Source organism: Sorex fumeus, unplaced genomic scaffold (assembly GCF_029834395.1).
Source record: "Sorex fumeus unplaced genomic scaffold, SorFum_2.1 ptg000006l, whole genome shotgun sequence".
NCBI classification, from domain to species: Eukaryota; Metazoa; Chordata; class Mammalia; order Eulipotyphla; family Soricidae; genus Sorex; species Sorex fumeus.
Window position 1 is genome coordinate 56,085,386 of NW_026606063.1, and position 23,566 is coordinate 56,108,951.

General features: G+C 38.6%; 1 protein-coding gene across 2 annotated transcripts in view; it reads right to left on the reverse strand.

The window, feature by feature from the left end:
* EML6 (EMAP like 6) overlaps nucleotides 1–23,566 on the reverse strand; it is a 290,220-nt gene that overhangs the window by 155,281 nt on the left and 111,373 nt on the right. For both annotated transcript variants that reach the window (XM_056124968.1, XM_056124960.1), the window contains exons 2-5: nucleotides 11,380–11,539; nucleotides 7,982–8,080; nucleotides 3,972–4,040; nucleotides 90–275 (exon numbers count right to left, since the gene is read on the reverse strand). In XM_056124968.1, the coding sequence (XP_055980943.1) occupies nucleotides 90–275; nucleotides 3,972–4,040; nucleotides 7,982–8,080; nucleotides 11,380–11,539 (514 nt within the window). The remainder of the gene's footprint in view (nucleotides 1–89; nucleotides 276–3,971; nucleotides 4,041–7,981; nucleotides 8,081–11,379; nucleotides 11,540–23,566) is intronic.

The following is a 23,566-nucleotide window of genomic DNA, read 5'->3' on the forward strand; positions in this document are numbered from 1 at the left end:
TGATGCTAAAAGCAACGGATAAAAATATCAGCAGAGATTTGTGTTCTTATTAAGTAAGTCATCCCAAATTTCCATAAGAGAATACTTACACTGTGTGCTCCTTGAATGGTGCGGACTAGATTAAGCCCTTTCCAGACATAGATGTCACCATTTAAAGCACCAGAGTAGGTGATGTCTTCTTTGGCACATGCAAGGCAAAGAATGGTCTGAAGATCCCCCGTTTTGCCAAATATCCCTCTCTTTGCAGTTAGGGCATTTCCACATAGTGTCCAAAACTAGAAAGTGATAAATTAAATTGATCCTAAAACACAGTATTCTAAAGCATCACTTAATTGATATTTGTTTATGTTTTGGTACAGTTCATGTATTTTACATTAACTAAACATATAATTTAACTTGTTTCTCCAGACAGCAGGGAACTCTAAAACAATCTGTCCAGATGTTTAAAGCCCATTTTAAAAACAACCAAAAAATTCTTAAAACTTCAAAAATAGGGACCAGGAGATAGTACATGGGGTAGGGAATTTGCCTTGCATGTGGCCAACCTGGGTTGGATCCTTGGCATCTCACAGGGTTCCCTGAGATCTTCAGGAGTGTTTCCTGAGGCAAAATCAGAGGTAACCCCTGAGCATTTGTAGGTGTGACCCATAAAACAAACACCCCTCCCAAAACTTCAAAAGTACCCAAAATCCATAACTTTACTCACTATTTAACAGTGCCTTAACACAAAAATATCAGTGTTGTGGAATATAGGAGGTGGATTATACTTTTTATCTAATTTTTTTGTCAATTCAATGTTAAAATGTTGGCATATTTTCTAAGCATTTCTTAAATATATTCATATATGATATACATTTGAAAATAATTTATAACTATAAAAATTTTTGTTGTAAAAATATTACTCAGTAATGTTTCCAAATATGAGCCAAATAACTGATTCTGGATTTGTTGCATAATTTATCAAGTGAAAAGCCAAAAGCATAAAGCTTGAACTATTTTAAAACAGCCGGAAGATCCCAAGCTTAAGTAGAAATAAAATATTTTGTTTTGACATCATTTTTAAATGTTTTTGCACTGGTAAGACTGACTGCCATGTATACAGTCACCCAAAGTTTAAAAGGCCTCTCCCCCATGTTATTATTTGGTTTTCATCAGCATCTATTGTCCCCTTTTGGATAGTGAGAGAAAGAAAATATAAGTGGCTTGCTGAGGGTGAGAATTTAACAGAGGTTATACAAGAAAAAATAGAGAAAAATTTTGCTTGGGGTACATATCCAAATGCACTCAGGGCTTACTTCTGGCTCTCTATTCAGGGATCATGGCTAGCAGTAACCATATGGGATGCCAGGGATCGAACCTGGGTCAATTATATGCAAAGCATCCACCTTCCCCCATTGTATTTCTTTTCAGCCCTCATATTGAAATCTTGCTCATTACCATGAAAAATTTAATGAGGTAGATAGATAGAAAAAAATCAAGAAAGGATTATTTTAAGGAAACACATTCAGAGGACATACAAGTACATATTACTTGGGAATTCAAAGATAATTATGTTGAATTAATGGGAACAGGCAAAAATAGGGTTAGGATCAATGAAGGAAAGAAACTGCACTGAGGTTTGGGAGAACAGAATTAAGCAAATCCAGATGGCAGGAGCTACATGTGTGGGGGAAGGTCAGAGACAACGCTCAGGTGTTGAGCATCTGCAGGAAGGGAAACGAGATCTTGTGAGAGTACCGGATTATTCCAGACAAGCTCCAAGGACGGTATACTCTCAGGAGGGCTAGGGCTCAAGCAGCTAAGGGAAGTTGGCTGTTAGGGAGAAGAAGTGGAACCATTTGAGATAATAAGAACTCCTCTCATAAAGGAGGCACGTGTCAGTTCTGTGCTTTATTTCTTTGAGTATTAACAGTTTTTAAATATAGGGTCACATCATGCACTGCTGGGGTGGAGGCCACTCCTGTTGTATTTGGTTTAAAGGTGTTGAAAGGATTAGTCATAACTAGTGGGGCTGGGCACCACTAGGGCTACACCTAGCACTAGCAATGCTTGTAGTCTCATGCAGCACAAGGAATCAAATGCAGGACCCTGCACATGCCTGGTATGTGTTCCACCACTGGGAGCCATATCCTCAGGCACTGAGCATTAATATTTTTTTAAATGAAAAAGGTGCTAAAGTATACAATACACCAAAGGATAAAAGGGGTACATTTTGGGGAAACACTCAGAATTTAAGTATTAACTTCATAGTTGAACAAACTAGTAGACATAAAACATACTACTGTTTGTATAAACATGTCAAAGTACTTGTCTATAACATGGCAGGTATTTTTCCTTTCTCACTGTATCTCCCACAAATGAAGATGAAAAGGGAGGCAATCATTTGGTAATCATAATTTAACATAAGACTCTATACCTCTGACCAAAGTTATTGAATTATTTCTAGAGGTACAACCACAAAGAGTATAAATACCATTCATCATACACAAAAATTCTTTCAAAATCATAGAGTTAGAAGACAAGAAGAAACATACCAAATAATTAGATGCCTTGCTGAAAAATGCAGATGTCAGAATAGACACAGAGCTACAGAAAAACGACAAATCTCTGTAATAGTTTCTCTCTTGAGAAGCGCTTCTTATTTGAAAAACAGTGATAGTTTGTGGTAGCAACACACCATTAAATTCACACCAAATGAGAGACAATATTTGCTTTCTCCAATCTCCATTCACAGATTGTAAAGCAGGTTTTGCTTGGGATTCTTCTGGCTCTAGGTAATCCCCCAGGTCCCTCTATCTCAGAGTAGAGAAAGGAGAAGGATAAACAATATCCACAAACCTGGTGGTTCATTTGCTGTAAAAACCAACCAAGCAGATAATACTCAACTGTTACAGTTTTTCAAGCATACATTTCAAATATTGTAATTTGCCTGTTCGCCAGACACTGGGGATTTAGAACCTGAAAACGATTTTATCCTAGCCCCAACAATTTCACATAAAAATATTTTCCTGGAGCACATCAAAGATTTTGCGTTCAACTTGTGACTTAAATTGTTGATTTGTCTTTAAGGCAAGTTAAAGGGAAGAAAGGTGAGCATACTAGAATATAGGTAGTAAAAGTTAGTCAAAGTTTGCTGAAATCTATTGTGGACTTCTTTCTAAACAAAAAAACATGTATATGTACATATATGCATATACATATATACATATGTGTGGGAACATGGAGAGATAGGATAGCGAGTAAGGCATTTGCTTTGCATATGACCGACCAGGCTGATCATCCCAGCGTCCCATATGATCTCCCAAACACCACTAGGACTGATTCCTGAGGGCAAAAGCAAGGAGTAATCCCTGATCACTCCCAGGTGTATCAGAAGAACAAACAAAAAGAATATTTATTTGAGGTAAATAAAAAGTGTTCATTTTTTGCTTAGAAAGTAATGTCTAAATCTGCTAGAACACAATAACAATTTAACAGAATATGAAACACAGTATTTTCAAATAAATTTCAGGATTATGTGTTATGATTTAAAAACTGATTAAAACTAGGGCTGGAGAGAGAGTAGAGCAGGCAAGTCACTCCTATAGCCTATATTCAATCTCCATCCCCAATGGTCCCCAACTGCCACCAGGGGTAATTCCTGAGTGCATAACCAGGAGTAACCTCTAAGCATCACACAAAAAAATTTTTTTTGCTTTTTGGGTCACCCCTAGCGATAATCAGGGGTTACTCCTGGCTCTGCACTCAGGAATTATTACTCAGGGGACCATATGGGATGCTGGGGATTGAATCCAGGTTGGCTGCATGCAAGGCAAATGCCCTACCCACTGTACTAACACTCCAGCCCTGCATCACAAACTTTAAGGGAGAAAATATAAAGGTGAGAAGTTTCCCAGAAAAATTATATATATTAAATCATAAGATTTTTTTCACACAAGATATTAAAATAATTTTTTAAATAACAACATTACCTTTATATGCTTCACTCCACAGCTAACCACTCTGTTTGACTGGTATGGATCCCAGGAAATATCAAAGATCTGTTTAAAAAAATTAAAAATCGCTCTGTTGGTCTTTTATGAGTTTAAACCTTCTGGACACCAGTCCAGTTACCAGTATAGTACAGTTTACTCAACACCTAGAACACAGTGTTACCTGTATAAGCTGAAAAATGGAGAATTTGGCTCTTTGACTAAGCCAGGTATTGCAAATATATATTTGATACCTTATGTCAACTTACCTTTGACCTGAATATAGAGGTAATTCATCACAATTATTGAGATACACTGATGTCATATTTTAAATTTATATCAGCGCTAAACAAATTCAGCCAATTTAGGGTAATCAAACCTTAGTAGGAATATACAATAGTAAAATAGTAATAAAACACTTCAAAGATAGCTTTTCAATAAAAACTACAAGAAAAGATGCTTTATTTTTTTTTTATTTTTGGGTCATACCCGGCAATGCTCAGGGGTTACTCCTGGCTCTGCACTCAGGAATTACCCTTGGCGGTGCTCAGGGGACCATATGGGATGCTGGGAATCAAACCCGGGTCAGCCGCAAGCAAGGCAAATGTCCTACCCGTTGTGCTATCACTCCAGCCCCAAGAGGCTTTATTTTTAATAAAAAATCTCTAACAGCCAACTGAAGCAGGGTTAACAGTTACTAGTAATTATAGACGTGAACAATTCTCAACACAATATGAAGGATTTATCGGCAGCAATGATAGCTATATGGCAACCTATTGTTAATGCTGCATTTTAAAAACAGACTTCAGGAGATTTTGGTGTTGGTGGTCCATGGACAACATTCTGTGAAGTATAAATAAAGAGAAGAACCAATTGTCAGAGCCAGAGTTTAGAAAATTCTTAGGTTGCTCATATCACACAAGGATAGAAACCAATCATCAGAGAGAAAAAAATGATTGATTATCTCCCTTTACAGAGGACCAATTATGGACTACATAAAGAGCACTGAAGAAAAGCACTTGGTACAAGTACCAAGCACCAATAAAATTAAATAATCCATTTTAGCTATGTGTGATCAGGTAAATTTTAGCATTTCTAATTTTAACCTTAGCTTCTCTAAAATGAGTAACACTATCTCTTTTGTTAGGATGAGAGAATAATGAAAATCATTTTTCAGGTTATAAATACTCATTATATAAATAAATTCTAGAGATGAAATATTTTATCATTAGAATAATATTAAAGATAACTGCCCATAGTAAGTCGAGAATAGTTCATTCTGGTATTAGAATGAAGAGTGAAACTATGTATAATACAAATTATGGAGTCAGGGAAAACAGTATTCTAAAAGTATTTCATGAGAACATTCTAGGTTTTTAAGATTACAGTTTCTCCAACCTGAGTGCCCAAGAACAGATGAATGGATAAAGAAACTATGGCACATCTACACAGTGGAATACTACATAGCTGTCAGAAAAAATGAAGTCATGAAATTTGCCTATAAATGGATGGACATGGAGAATATCATGCTGAGTGAAATGAGTCAGAAGGAGAGGGACAGATACAGAATGACTGAATTTATTTGTGGTATGTAAAAATATATATAGTGGAAGACTAATATTCATGGCCATGGAAAACAGGGGTCAGGAGGACTAGTCAGTGGTTGGAACTAACCACTAGAGTATGTGGGGCTGAGGGTAAATAAGATAGAGAAGAGACCAGTATGACAGTAATAGCCGGGAATGACCATGCTGGACAAGATCTGAGGATTAAAAGTAGGTAAGAGATATTCTTTATAACCTTCCAGTATCAATATTGCAAACCAAAGCACCCAAAAGGGGGGAGAGAGAGAGAGAGACAGACAGACAGACAGACAGACAGACAGAGACAGAGAGACAGAGAGAGACAGAGAGAGAGAGAGACAAAGAGAGAGAGAAAGCGCCTGCCATAAAGGCGGAGGGGGGTGGGGGTGATGGGAGGGAACCTGGGGACACTGGTGCTCGGAAATGTACATTGGTGGAGGGATGGGTGCTGGAACACTATATACTGAAATCCTATCATAAACAGCTTTGTAATGGTCTATCTCACAGTGATTCAATACAAAAAGGTTTTTTTTTAAAAAAGAATACAAGAATAAAAAAGTTAATGTCACTCCCCATATAATGCAAAAAAAGAAAAAAAGAAAAAGACTACACTTTTTCACTAGAGAAGCACTGCAAGTTTTATGATCTGCCCCTAACTGGAAATTATGACACATTAACAGAGGGATAAGAAATCCACATAACACCCTAGTTCAGTTCAATGTATTTTATGAGATCTTAACATAATCCAAAATTTAGGTATCAAAAATACTCTCAACCGCAATTACTAAGCATACTAACCAAGAAATAAGTTACTGATCAATAAGTTAATACTAAAACCTGAGGACAGAGTCTGATCATCACAGAGCTATAAAATGTTCCTAGGGAATTCCTTCGCATATCAACGAATGGGATGCACTGGGCCAAGGAGAGATAGGCCACCTCTAATACTGGAGTTTCATTAGTGTTATTTTATTAGTGTTATTCTGAGAATCTAATTCAGTAGAACAGTTGGCCCAAAATGATAGCATTAACTATAAAATTTCCTTTAAATTAATATTTTCCCTAGATGAATGTACCATTCATATAAAAATAACTTTTAGAGGTCGGAGCAATAGTACAGTGGATAGGGTGAATGCCTCGCACATGGCTGACCCAGGTTCAATCCCTGGCATTCCATATGGTCTCCAGAGTCCCACCAGGAGTGATACCTGAACACAGTCAGGAGCAAGCCCTGAGTACCACTGGGTGTGGTCCCAAAAAAACAAAATAGTAGAGTGGGCAAGGCACTTGCCTAGCACACAGCCAACATGATTTTGATCCTTGGCATTCCTTATGGTCCCAAGCACCTCCAGGAGTGATTCCTGAGTGAAGAGCCAGGAATAGCCCTTGAGTATCACCAGATTTGACCCACAAAGTAAAAAATTAAATAATTTCAAAAGTAAAAATAATTTTTGAGTTTACACTAAACCGGAGACAGTAAAATAAATATTTAATTAGGATTTATTATGGCTATATTGTACAGAAATATAAAACAACTAGACGTCAACATAAAACTCAAATTATTTTTAAAACTGGAAAATAGAAATAATAAAATTATTTTAATTCTGCAAGACAATGGACAAATATATTTTGGCCAGTTAGTTCATATATCTACTTCATATACTATCATGCCAACTATGAAATGATCATTTCTGATCATACTGACTTCAATATGAATAAGGCCACAATTTTTGTTCATTTCTAAAATATAACAAAAATGACAAAGTTGTTGTTGTCTTCATACAGTAAAGTAAAGTAAAGTAAAGGTCCTCCCGTTGATCATCGATTTGCTCGAGCGGGCCCAGTAACGTCTCCATTGGAGACTTTGTTGTTACTGTGTCTGGCATATCGAATACTCTCGGTAGCTTGCCGGGCTCTCCGAGAGGGGCGGAGGAATCGAACTCCGGTCGGCCATGTTGGCTGCGTGCAAGGCAGACGCCCTACCCGCTGTGCTATCGCCTTCTTAGCGCAGTAGGCAGCGCGTCAGTCTCAGTCTTCATACAAATAAGACTTAAACTTGTGAATATTATTTTCTAACAATTATTTCCACTTATAAATTAATACATCTAAACTCTACATCCAATTTCAAATTCAACTCTATTTTGATTTTGAGAGTAAAATTCCAGTATCAAAAATTTGCTTTATCTCTAAAACAGCAGTTAACAATTTAAATAAAGCATCTGATTAATCAAAAATATCAATCATTGATATTTTTAGTTATTTGATAGCTATTAATCATTGATATTTATTGAAAATAAAATAGCAAGTTTTAAGTTTGTATATGTTGGAAAAATTTACATGTGGTAAAGTGATTAAACTGAAAAATTTTACAACTCTGAATAGCTACCTCATTTACATTTTACATGGCTGGATTCAACAATGTCTTACCCGGTCAGAGTGGCCAGTGGCCGAGGCCAGAAGTTTTCCCTTTTTCCAGTCCCAAATGCAGACTGTGTTTTTGGCATCCAATCCCACAGAAGCCAAACGCTAAAATAAGAACAATAACTTAATAGCTGAAAATGATGGAGATATTTTCCCTCTTATATTTCAACAGGTAATTAACTTACTATGAAACAGACATTAAACTCTTTAGGAAAAAAGTATTTTTCAAGATTCATTTTTATATCCAAAACTTAAAGATATCATAGAAGATGACTTGTCATATACTGAAATTACATAAATGAAAAAGCACAATTCACTTTTTTCCTTCAAAACAGAGAATATAAGTGCAAAATCTCATGAAATTTCTGTGTAGAGATAAAAAACATAGAAACTTGAAGGCAGGGTTCAATTTTTAAATAAGATTCTAATGTGAAATTTGCATCTAGGATTCTATCATCTACATACCTCACCAAACTACTGAAAATAAACAATTTCATGTATATAGAGAAGAGAGCCCATAGATGAACATTAATTTCATTTCTTCTGAATTGTCATGATTACACAATTAAAGTGACTGAAGGAGGATATTTAAAACTAGTATGAGTAATATACTTCATCCCCAATCTAAGTTCTATGAGGTCAGATCCAAACATCCTCAAAGGGAAAAGAAAATTCAATATATATGAGTATGAACAAAACCTAAAGTGTCAAAACATGTATCAGGAAAACCAAAACCAAGCCTGCAAAACAAAACAAAGAAAGGAAGTTCCAAATCAGAGCTTTCTGCAAGGCACACTTCTGAGTGTGGTTTGGATTGGAAGGAGCTCTGGTTTAGAGATCTCTGGGAGGAGATCTTTTGCCTTTGTGAGTATACAAAACCTTGGAAAACCAATTAACTCCATATACCATCAGCTTTCTCATGTACAAAATGGGTGTAAGCTATTTTATCTCTCTACATAGTAAGATTCTTGTGTGGATTGGTGAAATAATTTAAGCCATGAGGTTAAGACAAAGGTTTAAAGGTTTATTTACTACCTAAATATGAGAATATCTGAGTTAATGTTCTTGGCGTATGTTTAAAAGTACATGTACAAATGTATATAGAACAAAAGAAAGCCCAAAATGGCTAAATGTATACATGAGTTGCTTTGTAGGGATTATTCATGTTCCTTTACTAAAGATGGTTTTCATTAGGGATACTGATTATAAAATACTCAGCTGGAGGCTTTTAAATGTGCCCTTAAGAAGGGAGATTTGGGTTTTAATTTTTAACTGAGGGTTCTAGAAATGGAAATTATAAAGCATGGGAGTCTTTTAAATGGGTTTTAAATTTTAAGTGGGTAAATCTCATTCCACTCAGTATTTTCTTTTCTTTATACAGAAAAACACAGTTAACATAATATGGGAACTAAAGTTAAAACCCACATTTTGGGATTGAGAAAGATTCAGAAGATATCCATTTTATTCTTTTGTTGTGACAGACTGAAAAGCATTTCTATTGCCTTTTGTTGCTTGTGAGGTGATGGCCCATTTGTCATTTTCTAAATACCACTTGATTCCAGGAAATTCTGTTCAGGGAACAAGGCAGACTTAATGCAATAAACATCAACAATCCATGATATTCATCATGGCAAACAAATAGAAGGTTATTTTTCTCAACTGACAGTTAAGTGCCATGCAGTCCACCCCAGCCCTGGCTTCTTCAAAATAGCACCTTAAAAGGATAACTAGATTCTAACACAAAATAACTTTAAAAAAAAAAGAAATTTAAAGCTAAGTGAATTTTTTTCTGTACCATTACATTTTTCTCAAGATGCTTCAGAAAAAATTTTGAATAGTGACTGCTTCCAAAACAAAATTTTAAAATTTGCATGTGAGTACACATTGAGACACACATTTTCACTTGTACACAGTAACATATATAAAGTGTAACACAATTTAATCAGAGAGTCAATACCTACAAGTCTGAATAAATATTAAGGTAAGGTAAGGTAAAAGCCCTCCCGTTGATCGTCGATTTCCTCGAGCGGGCCCAGTAACGTCTCCATTGGAGACTTTGTTGTTACTGTGTCTGGCATATCGGATACTCTCGGTAGCTTGCCGGGCTCTCCTAGAGGGGCGGAGGAATCAAACTCGGGTCGGCCATGTTGGCCGCTTGTAAGGCGAATGCCCTACCCGCTGTGCTATCGCTCCAGCTCAATACAGTTATTTCTCTTATTGTAAGTACAATAAATTATGTGCATCAACCTGACTAAGCTAGGTAGGATTACAGAGCAGCAAAATTTTCGAAAAAACACATATTGGGGTTCTACATAAGTAGCAAACTTATAGAAAGAAAAATGAACAGATAATCATCAGTTTCCTCAAAAATAGCAGATAAAACCAAGTATAAGTTGTTTTTAAAAAATCAAACTGGATCAAGTCCTAAAATATAACTGAATTTCTTATAAACTGGTCAGGCCTCCATAACTTTATAGATCTTTCCCAAAAAAATTAAGGAAAAAAGAAAATTTCACTGGGGAAGGGGGAAAGTTTCAAGGAGACCTTTGAATGAGTTAAAGGGACAGAAAAGAATTGGTAGGGCACTTGAGGTGGAGAGGTAGAACGAGACAGGGTATGGAGATAGAAAGTGCAAGGTCTGGCGAAGGAATCTCACCGACACGCACAATCTGATTACAAGGGGATTCTGAAAATTAGATCAGAAAACAAAGCATAAGCCTCGTTCTGTTGGTGTCTCAGATTTGCTGTTTTAAAACATTGCAATGACATTTTTTCTTTTTCAAGTGAGAAGTGTGCTTAAACTAAGCCATGCATATACTGATTTGGAACTTAAAGGGAGGGGAGAGTGGAAAAGAATGGGAAGGAGACGATGAATGTAAAAGTTACGATAGAGAATCTATTAAAAATACATGAATCAGTCAGTGACTTGCTGAATATGGGGAGCAGACAGAGAGGAACTGGGAGTTGGTAAGGCGTCAAAGAGAATCTCCGCAGTGAATGATTAGAAAATGATGTTATGTTCTGGAAGCAAAGGGAACCAAGGTGGTGAGTAAAGCTTAACATCTGTGCAAAAAGTTAGGCCCAAAGCTTATTCCAAATAAAATGCTAACAACGGAAAACAATAGAATTGCTCAGTGACCCTCCCAGCATGAGTTTATGACTTCCTCTCTGAAGGCTTTTTAATCAGATGATAAGTTTAGGGGAACCCAAACTAGGGTCCTCCCAGAGCTTGAAGTTACAACATAAAAATTGGAAAATAAACAGATTATCCTAGGAGGCCACAGTGAGGAGACAGTAAGGTTGATGGAATTTCTGAGCCTACAGAATATATACATTATAACCCAAGATGACTAGTGAGGTATCAGTACAGAAAAGAAAATGAAAAATGAAAAAGAGAGACACACCTGTCCATCTGAGTTGAAAGCCAGACAGGCAACTCCATGGGTGTGGACATCTTTAAGAATAGACACAGTCTGGACATTATAGGAATCCCATATGCATATATATGGCTCCTTCCCAACTTGACCAGTTGCAACGAGAGTTTTATCTGGGTGTAAGGCAAGGCTGAAAGAGAAAAGGAGTAAAAGGCATCTTTTTACATCTTCCAATTAGACAAAGTTTAAAATAAAAACCAATGCTAATTGTTACAATTTGTTATGGAAGGTAATATATGGAGCCCTGCTTAAATTAGGTCAGAAGGCTAGAAGGGCACGTTCAGGCTTGTACTTGAGAAATCAAAAAACTACAAAGCCTATATGTCTTGCAACTCCCAACAGCAAGTGATGTACTTGAGGTTAACAGTTCTGACGTTAATCATTTAATAAGATAATATCAAGAGAATTTGGACTATCCCCAAAATAATTACAGCAGGTGGGATGGGTAAGGAATAGAACATAGGATGGGGACAGGGTTGGGAGATGGGAAACAATGCTGGGACATGGAGGAGGGAAACAGACACTGGTGGAGAGTATAGTGTTGGGATGATTTAGGCATGAAATCATACTGTTAACAGTACTGTAAATCATGGCACCTAAAATACGATTTTAAAAAGACAACAAATAATGAACAAGGAAGATGTGGATGAATACTGTTTATCTCTACAACATGAAACCCTGGGTCAGGAAGACAGATTTAAGGATTGGAGTACATACTTTGCATGCAGTAGCCCTGGGTTGGTCCCCACGGTCCTTCACTCCCACCCAGAGGGGAGGAGCTCCCAAGCACCAGATGTAACCCCTCCCCCCAAATACATGAAATCCTATTTACAACAATATGGATGTGCCTAGAGGGTAATATACTTAGTGAAATAAATCAAATACCATATGGTTCCACTCAGATGCAGACTATAGAGAAACACATAAGTGATTACACTAAATAAAACAAAAATAAGCATTTAGACAGAAAAAAACAAATTAATGATTACCAAAAGGGAAGAGGGGTAGGGATGGAGAAATTAAGTAAAAAGGGTCAACTGTATGTATGGTGAGAGATAAGACTGGTCCTTCCATGAGGAGCTTACAGACACACGGTTGAATTATAGTGATGCACACCAGAAACTTATGTAATGTTATAGTACAGTGTTATTCTCATTGCTTATTTTAATGAATTAATGTAAATTTGAAAACTAACTTAAAAATATTACTTAGGTTTTGACTTTATTTTTTTTTTAAAAAAAAGGCCCACACTATTACTGGGAGAAAGTATACTTCTCGGAATTATTGAAACCTCTTGCAAAGCTCTGGATCCCATCCTCGTTAGGATTTCAGGGCACGGAAGCATCCGAGACAAGGGCTGTTTCTGTGTCTGCTGCCACAGGTATATTTTGAAATGAAAATTCCTATTTTACATAAATCATTCTGACACAGGAGAACTATAAATTACTATGCTTGTGGTTTGTGTAGCACTTTCCCTCTGCAGTCCAATCAAAACAAAACTTTGTCAAATGCTAACTATAATTTCAAAGATTCTGTAGCAGTCCAGAGGGAGACATGTTATCATTATTATTCCTCGATGAGAATATACTCTGTGCTTTAAATTCATTGTGGAAAGAAATTTGTCCTTCTAAAAATAGATGTTGGAACTGAAAATAAAAGAGAGCACATTACCTATATTAATAACTAGCAGAGAATACTTTCTTACACAAGTAGAATATTTTCCATTTTTAGTTTCAGGATCTACTTTTCAGTTAATCAAATTTTTCCCCATTTTCAATTTTCAGCATAATTTTTAGTAACAGAATTGACTTAGAAACCAGATACCTACATCTGCATAGTGGCTGCCCCTAACTGGCTCTTTAATCATGTTGCTTCCATCTTTTTTGCCTTAGGTTCCTAATCTATAAAATATAAATAATATACACGAATAGATGTTATAATGAATATAAAGTATTATGCATTGTGCCTGGCACAGGGTAAGTACTCAATCAAAACAAATTTCATTATCATCAAAATTTGTGTAACTTGGCATATATACAACCAATATGCACATTTCTATGACTATAATGTATCTTGTCAAAATAAACTTTCTGGTTCTCCCTGGCTCCAAGTGTGATTCCCCCAGTTCTGCAGCCCCCAGGTCCCATTAGCTGTCACAATGGTCTCTATCCCACCAAGCTCCTTTTACGGATCTCTCACCCAATAGTGACATTTTAGGCAAAATCCTTGAGTATCTCACCCACACGGCAAAGCCTGGCAAGCTTCCCGTGATATATTCGATATGCCAAACACAGTAACAAGCCTCACAATGTTACGGGGCCCGCTCAGCAAATCGACCGTGACCTCCCGTAACCGTGACCTTGAGTATCCAACTATTATGGGGCCTAACAGAATGCAGCTTGTCTTCCTTGGAGTTTCCAGTGCTCCACAAGCAGGTCCTAAGTCTGTGACCACCCCTAAACCCGAAGGCCCACCCACACATGTCCTCCTGATGGGGCTGGATGAATTCTTGGGCTTTTGCTTGTAGGTAAACAGGTGGTGCACATGAGTAGTTTCAACCAGGGGACAGATGGCGTGTTCAGAGCCAGATAGTGGGGTATAAGGAGGCTGCACTGGGATGTGCTGGGCATGAGACTGGAGGAATCAGGCCCCACATACTGCTAGCACAATCACAACCACTCTTTCTAAAGAAGTCCTACTTCTTGGGATAGGGTGCTGCAGACAGGGGCTGAAGAAGCCTGTCACAAGAAACACCTGGAAGTCCCATATGCCAAGGCCCATCGTGGGGGACTCAGTAAGCAACCCCCCATTCTCCTCAGGGCCTAGCCTGCCCCTCAGGTGTGTCACAGCAGGCACTTCATTGCAGCGGTCTGGCCAGTGATGAGGACAGGGTCAGGCCTCCAGCTCGATGGTTGATCTGGAGTAGAACCTCCTGAAATCAGAACCCAGGAGTGAACTTTGAGCTGGACCAACTGGATGCCAAGCTATCCCCTTCCAGGAGGAAAAAGGGGCCCAGGGTAGCGACAGGCCCATAAGCCCCAATCAGTGTCAAGGTCCATGGTGACAATGATCCAAATTCACTGTTCTAGAACTTACACATCCTCGGGGGCCAGCTGTTACTTCAGGCAGCTGCAAGTTGTGGAAAATTTATTCCAGGAATATCTGTGCACATTCCCCCAGGCCTTCCCTATAAAGCAGTCTCCAGGAGCTGCTCTCTCTTCTTAACCCAGTCAGCTGCCTGTCCCTCACTGTGGGGGACTGGCTCCTTCACCGAGGAAAGGTTCTGGACTATCATCTTGGATGCATGCAGCCTAGGCGGGGCCTGCTTCAGGTTGGAAGAGGATGGGATTTTCTCAAAATGAAAATAAGGTGCAAGTGCATCTTGGGGCCTTATTTATGGGCCTATGAAATATCAAATATCAAATATCACATTATAGATTTATGAACAGAAAATATGCTACCCCTCTTTTAAGGAAACCTTAAGAAGAACAAATTAAATATATATGTATACACACACAATGGCATTAAAAGGAGGATGGCATGGCCAGCCTCCCAGAACTTTGGGCAGTATATGAATTCATGTGCAAGATACGGTGCTGGCCTGAGCTCAAATGTATCTTGGAGAGTTCCATCTCCATAACTCCTGGGTGTAGCTTTGTGGCGACAAGCACAGCACCATCAGGCCAGAGCACTGAACTATCAGTCCAGGACCACACACCCAAGCATTGCCAGTACTCCCAGAATAGCTCCTAGGACTCGCTAAGCAACACTGGGAATGGTCCACCACCAAATTTTTAAATAAAAAATACAAAAGGCAAGGAACATCCACATGAAAAGTCTTGCAGGAACAGCAGGAAGTGCAATGGGTCAGATGACTCTAAAATCCTTTAGAGGAGGCAGGAGAGAAGAGCACCACTGAAAATTACTGGGAGGACACAAAATGAAGTTTCATTTTTTAAGAATGTAGCCCTAACAACAATGAGGCAGTGATGAGTGAGGGGTATTAAAAGGAGGCAAGGAGGCTGGTTAGACAATATATGACATAATGAGAGGCGGGAATGACAGTACAGCAGGTAGGGTGTTTGCCTTGCACGCGACTGACCCAGGTTCGATCCCCGGCCTCCTGTATGGTCTCCCAAGCAATGCCAGGAGTGATTCCTGAGTGCAGAGCCAGAAGTAACCCCTGAGCATCGCTGGGTGTGACCCAAAAAGAAAAAAAAAGACATAATGAGATAGGAGGAGGAAATAATGAGTCAAAGATATTTAAGAGAAAAGAGACAATACAGTGATTGTGTAAGGCGTTTGCCTTGCATGCCACTGACCAGGGTTCAATCCTTGGTACTCCATATCTCCCCCTGTGATCACCAAGATTATGCCCTGAGCATGCCAGAAGTGGCCCAAAAAACAAAGGATGGAAGGTTAAGTTGTTTGAAGTTAAGGGAAAGGTTGGGCATGTCAAAGATGAATTCTGCTTGGGCAACTGTATTTCTAACTCAGAGTTTGGCTTCATTCAGCGTTGACAACATAAGCCTGATCATGGAAAACGATGGCATTAATGCCTGAAATTTTTAGTAAGAAAACCAAAGAAAGACTTCAGGTCAGCACCACAGTAGGAATCCTAAGGGCTATGAGGAAGAAGATTTAATCACACTGCTCAAGAAGGCTAAGGACTAATTTCATGACTGCACAGTTTCTGGAATATCACATAATAGAGATAGCACAGTGAATGCTTGCTTTGCAGTGGCCAACCCAGATTGGATCTCCACCATCCCGAGCCTCTCCAAGAGTGATCCCTGAGATTACTAGGACAATTACAGAGGGGAAATGTGCCTGTCACAGAGGCAGGCTGGGGGATAAGAGGGAAACTGGGGACACTGATGGAAAATTGGTGCTGGAACACTGTATGCCTGAAACTCAATCACAAATATCTTTGCAACTTTATAGTTCATGGTAATTCAATTAAAAAAATTTTTAAGAGACTCCTGAGCATAGAGCCAGGAATATGACCTGAGACAGCAGGGTGCAGCCCCAAAATCAAAAAACACAAAAAATAAAAAAAAACCCCAACAAAGTAGAAGCAATGAATGATGCTAATGACTATAGTTACTGTATTGGCTCTACTTTTGATACAAGGGTTCTACTTAGAAACTGGAAAAATAAAGAAAGGAATAATCATATTTCCCTAAAGATTCTTTGAAAAAACATCAATCAGTGATGAGAGAGACAGAGAGAGAGAGAGAGAAAGAGAGAGAGAGAGAGAGAGCTCAAAGAACTAGAGTACGTGCAGTGCTGTGCATGTTGGAGGCCTGGCCATGTCCAATCCCAATCCCTGGCCTCTAGTGGACTAACTCCCAGACAACACATTGGAATAACACCAGCACATGTGGTCCAGGAAATAAAACAAAAAGATCTGCTGTAATCACAATTACTATTTAAATATGCTTGATATATCTATTAGATTCAGGGGGTTCACCTTCCCAATTTTAGTAAACTGTTTTCCTAGATAATTCTTACTATAATGTCATGATTTCTGTTTTTTCTCAGTTCTATGAAGTAGTAAAGAATGCAAAGCTAGTTTTGAACAAGTCTTTAAAGAGGTCTGAAAAATAATTAGTCTAAGTTATTTAATTAGCAAAGTTACCTCCAAACATCCCATTACTTCTCATTAGATTTGTTTTATAATATGATTAAATTATTCTTTCCATTCATATAAAAGCCCATAAATATATCAGACTTATTTTAAAATGTTCACATTGGATTTTTTTTGCCAGAAGTTCCATAATGCTCTTCCTTAAGCATTTCTTCTTTTTCAATGATCACTGTATCACTGTATCACTGTCATTCTGTTGTTCATCGATTTACTTGAGTGGGCACTAGTAACATCTCCATTTGTCCCAGTCCTGAGATTTTAGCAGCCTCTCCTTACTTGTCTTTCCCAACACCACCATATTGGAGGCTCTTTCAGGGTCAGGGGAATGAGACCATTATTGTTACTGTTTTTGGCATATCGAATACACCAAGGGTAGCTTGCCAGGCTCTGCCATGCGGGCAGGATACTCTCGGTAGCTTGTCGGACTCTCTGAGAGGCATATATATATTTTCCTCTATGGTTTGATGCCTACTGTCTAAACCCCATCAAATTGTCAATAATACTCCATTTAATCCAGCCTACTCCTTTGCCATTTGCATATATTAAGAAAATTATTGGGGTAACACCAGGAGTAATCATTGAGTATAAAGCCACAAGTAAACCTTGTATATCACTAGGTATGCCACCCCCAAAAATGAAATGAAGCCTGGCAGTGCTTGGGGGTTGAGAGAAATATATGTGGTGTTGGGAATTTGAACCCAGGTTAGCAACATGCAAGGCAAGCACTTTACCTACTGTACTATCCTCTCTAGCCCCAGTGCTGCACATCTCAAAACTGTACTTTGCTCCTTTCACAGAAGTGCCCTGAATCTAAGGAACTGGGTAAATAAATCCATAAAAATAGATTTATTAACCTATAGACTTTACTTATTGCTTTTCTAATAAACATAAGGGAAGGTAGATCTTCTTTTCCTATGTATGAGTTGTGATGAAAGAATAGTGCTCCCTGAATTCCTTCTTATATAATTTTATTGGAAATGGGCCAATGATTGTGTCCATCACACAGAAAATTATGGAGAAGTGGAAAATACTACCATTTACCTAGTTTTCATATAAACATATTTAGTATATAACACTGTGACACTGGGGTGGGAGAGAGGGCAAAGTGGGTAGGGTACTTGCTTTGCACGCAGATGACTCAAGTTTGATCCCCCACAGCCCATATGATCCCCCAAGCACTACCAGGAGTAATTCTTGAGTGCAGAGTGAGGAATAACCCCTAAGTATCACCGAGTATGACCCCCTTCTCAAAAAAAACCCCCAAAATACTGTGTTCCCTTCTGTGACTGGGAGTACGGATATTACGTAATTTTAAGTCTACGTGCCATTTGAGAGTTCATAAATCCAAAATTTCTTATTTTCTAAAACTATTATACTTCAAATTTTTTACAACTTATTACTGCTACAACAATAATGTCATAACATTAAAACTTCCAAAATAGATTCCCTTTACTAAGGTCTCTATAAAGAGAGGAAGTCTCATTCTGCATCTACATACAAAAGCTTTGGTATCACTCTATCTTTCTTTTGGTACTCAATTTTGTTATGTCATTGATTGATTGTATACCAGGTAACAAAAAAGGGATCAAGCTCTTACAGAACTACTTTTCTATGTGTATATATAAATCTAGTTCCACTGGGAAATCACATCTTCTGTCACCATAGCAACAGAAAGCATGAAAGCATGCCAGAGACGGACTTCTATCATCCGATCAGGGAAAAGAAATGGATTTGTTTCCCTGGCAGCCCAGGAAGGCAAAAGGATGTCTCTATGATGTCAGATCAGATCAGAAAACCTTCCAAATAGGTTGTGTGCAAAGAAGATAAGAATATGGTTGAATGAAAAGGCAATCTTGCTTATAAGGGTAATTAAAAAAGAATTAATCATCTTTGAATCCTGAAGGAAACATATATAAGTAATATAAGTATTTGACCTAAATGCAATTTTAAAATGTTCTTGATATTTTCTTTATTTTTTTTCTTGAAGTAACATTATATCATTATGTAAGTTTCAGGTAGATTTTAGTGGTGAAAGTAATATAATACATACACATGTAAGTTTTTACTGACTTCACTTTGCAAAGCCTTACTTCATTTTCTATGCATACTTCAATAGTTCTCTCATAATACTTTATATGTTAGTATTTTTAAAAATTTTTATTAGTGAGACACCATGAGGTACAGTTGTAGACTTACAGTTTTTTTTGCTTGGGTTTCAATTATACAATGATCAAATACCCATCCCTCCACCAGTACCCATTTCCCACCACCACGGATCCCAGTATCCCTCCCACCTCCCATCTCCCCTATCCCACCCTGCCTTTGTGGCAGGGCATTCCCTTTTTTTCTCTCTCTCTCCTTTTGGGTGTTGTGGTTTGCAAAAGAGAAAGTCCAAAAGGAAAACAGGAAATTCTTCTTCCTTCTTTCCTTTAATGCAAAACTGAAATAAGTTTTTCAATGATGGAGGTGAAAGTGCATCAAGCTGATTAGGCAACTCAAACTTTCCAGATTGAAGAGGGAATGACTTAAACTCAGTTGATGATTAAGAAAAGGCAGGAAAGTGTTCCAATGGATCACAGTGGTCTGGAGGTGGTAACGCTTTAGGTGGGAATGACTATACTGCAGGCTGCGCCCCTAAGTCTGCACTGGACACTGGAGACCACTTGAATTGTGGTCTTATAGGACCATGGGGAGGGGACCGCCTTCAGGTGGGTCTGATGGGGCAAATGGACGTGATAACCATATTGATAGACCAATAGGGACCATTGCATTTTTTCCAAACTAAGTCTCATGCACCACTTTATTTTGGCTTTTGGGCCACACCCACCAATGCTCAGAGCTTACCTCTGGCTCTAAACTCAGGGAACACTCCTGGTAGGGCTCAAAAAACCATATGGGATGCTGGAGATCAAACCTGGGTCAGACGCATACAAGGAAAACCACCATACCCACTATACTGTCTCTCCGGCCCTCGAATACCTACCTTTATAACTCAGAGTTGAGCAGGGGCTTTCTTAAATTGAATCAACCAACAATCTAACGTGTGGTGTATACAATGAGAATATGGTTCATAAAATAAACAGGGCTGAAAAGACAGTAGAGGGGTTGCTTTGCATGCAACCAAGCCAAGTTCAATCCTCAACACTGAATATGCTCCCGAGTACTGGTATGTGTGGCCCTAAACTAAGTAAAATTAAAGAAGTTTTATACCTTCATTGATGAGTATTGCCATAACTCTATCAATATCTATACTCATATCCAACTACATTCTAGCAACATTTAATACAATACAACAAGAGTGGTTAAGAATACAGTAGCTTTGGTGCTGAAGCAATAGTACAGAAGGGGCCAGGGACATCTGCAGCCACTTCCGCAGGGAGTGTCGGCCCAAGTAGTCACTGGCCCTCCCCAACAGATCTGTGGACTAGCATATGGACTGCCTGGGGGCGTTGACATCACTGTAGGGGCGTGGACTCCTCAAAGTCCGTGGCCTTCTCTGGGGCAGGTGGCTGCTTAGTGGTCGCAGTTATATTTCCCACTCCCAGCACTCTGGACTCCCACCCCAGCCTTTATCATCTAAATCTGTGGAAAAAATTCTGGCCACCTAAAATCCAAATCAACAACAATCCACTCCAATTCTTACAAAAGACCAGTACAAAATAGAAACTGTATAAACCCAATATTAAAAGAGCACCTCCTACAAATCTTCACTAGATGCCCATCATAAGCCAAAGAAAAATGCCTGAGAGGATGCTCAGACCCTAGACAGAGAGAAGGGTGTCCACCATCGACCGGCCTTATCCAGAATCCTTTCCCATGATAAGAGAGAACAGTGCTAGTGAATTCCAGGGTTTTGCCACTAGACAACCAAAACAACATGAAGAAACAGTGCAAATCTCCACTACAAGGAGAAGATAAAGAAAAGATCCCCGAGTCTGAAATAGTACAAAAGGTAGGGTGTTTGTCTTTCTTGCTGCTGATCCAGATTTTGATCCAGGTTCGACTATCCCATATCATCCCCCAAACACTACTGAACATCATCAAGTGTGGCCCCCCAAAAAAACAAATAACAAAAGTAGTTTGACTGCCTGGAATCAAAGTATGCTTAGCCATCCTGAAACGAGCAGAAGAAATAATAATTAAATTCTGGTTATTTTACAAATGAGTTGTCAAACATAGTCATTGTTAAAAAGTAAAATATATTAATTTACAACTGAATTATACTAATAAAAAAGGCAAAACTCATTTCTTAAACATTTTGCTATTATCTGTAGTTTGAGGTTATTTATTGATATTTATCTATATGGTAGAAAATTATAGAATAATGTGCTACTGAACATCTCTTTTCAAGTCTTTTTAAAACTTATTTCAAAATAGTCATTTGAAGGCTGCAGCGATAGCACAGCCGGTAGGGCGTTTGCCTTGCATGCAGCCAACATGGCCGGCCCGAGTTCGATTCCTCCACCCCTCTCGGAGAGCCTGGCAAGCTACCGAGAGTATCTCGCCCGCACAGGAAAGCCTGGCAAGCTACCTGTGATGTATTCGATATGCCAAACGCAGTAACAACAAGTCTCACAATTTGTTGTGAGATGTTACTGGTGCCCGCTCGAGCAAATCGATGAACAACGGGAGGACAGTGCTACAGTCATTTGAAATTACATATGGTGGGATCACAAATATCAAAAAATCAATAAATGCTGCAATCAGTTCTTATTTTATTGGTTTTATTAAGATATAAAAGGATAAAATATTAGTTCATAATATACTTTGAATTGTGTGCTGTCTATAGCTGTTAACACTGTGAATGACACAAAATATTAAGAAAATATATATATATATTTTTTTGCTCTTTGGGTCACACCCTGCGATTCTCAGGGGTTATTTCTGGCTCTGCACTCAGGAATTACTCCTGGTGGTGCTTGGGGGGCCATATGGGATGCCGGGATGGAACTCAGGTCAGCTGTGTGCAAGGCAAACGCCCTACCCGATACGCTATTGCTCTGGCCCCAAGAATAATTCTTCAAGTGTTACTTTAGTAAGTGGATTAAGAATGGGAAGGAGTGGGGTAAAGGCAGTTTTTCATTATAAATCCTTCTCTAATGCTTTTATTTGTTTTGAACAAAGTGTGAGGAAAGTTCTAAAAAAATAAAAAGTAACCTACAGCAAAAGACAAAAATGATGGTATCTAGAGTTTTAAAAGTCTTTAACAAGCAGGTAGTGAAGAAATGTCTAATGACTATATCAAATTTATCAATCCCCAGATGTTCACATCAAATATAACTGTTTTTGATTAAATGAATTTGATCAGCATGGTTAGTCTTACAGCACTTTCTTTGAAAAAGGAAAAATACCGCCTTATGACTGTAACACAACAATATGGTAATAAGAGGGTTCACTAATGAAAGGGGTGCATGAAAGCCAGCTTTCTGGAGCTATTCATGTCTTTTCTTTCCCTCTTAAAGTAAGGAGCATGACTCAAGCTTTAAAGGTTATATCTGGCAAAAGTCCCATTAATTTAGAATAATTAAATATGCTAGTCATGTTTTTAGTAAGGTCTGATTAAATACTTTAGAAAAGTCATTAGTGAATCCATCTGGTCTAGTGACTTTGCCAGATGGAAAAAAATGTTACCTCTATCTGTTATGCTCTTAGAATATTCTACCTTTGTTAGAGAAGAACACAAAACCTCTTTAAGGGTAAGTCTTAATTGCCTAGTTTATATTATCAAAGGATTTAGAAAAGGCAATCCTAACAACAGTGTCATGCCAAGTCAGCAACGAGATTCTAAGGCTCTGGGGCTGGAGTGATAATACAGCAGGTGTTTGCCTTGCACACAGTCAACCTGTGTTAGATTCTCAGCACCCAGATGGTCTCCCCAGCCCACCAGGAATGATCCCTGAGCACAAAGCTAGGAGTAAGCCCCAAGCACAGCTGGGTGTTGTCCAAAAACAAAGATTTCAAGGCTCTATTAAATGACACCCCCTACCCATTCTACTCTTTCAAAATAATTTCCTTTAAAGTTCAAAGTGATTTCAACTTTTCAGATTCCACAGAATCTGAAGTTCTGAGGAATCTGAAATTCATTGTTGACTATTATTGGTCAGGGTCAATAGCTGGCCAGGGCTGGTGCCTGGTGCTCTGCAGTCAGATTCCTGGGGCCATGATTTCTGGTCACAATGCAGGCTGGTGTGTGTGAGCACTGCAACTAATGGTGCTCACTCTGGGTGAGCACCACAACTGCAAAGATGTTCAATTACTGCAGCAAGGTGTGTGATCCCCAGTGAGCACATGTGCAAGTGCCACAACTGAAGGAATGTGACCCTGAGAATGCACCATGGCTGAGTGTGCAAACACCACAACCTGACGTGAAATCCCCAGTGAGCAGCACAACTAAATGTGCAAGCACCACAACCAAGTATGTGTGTAGCCTGGTCATAACAACAGAGGGAAGGGAAGGGAAGGCAAATAAAGAAGGTAAATAAAATAAAAATATTTCACATAATTCGG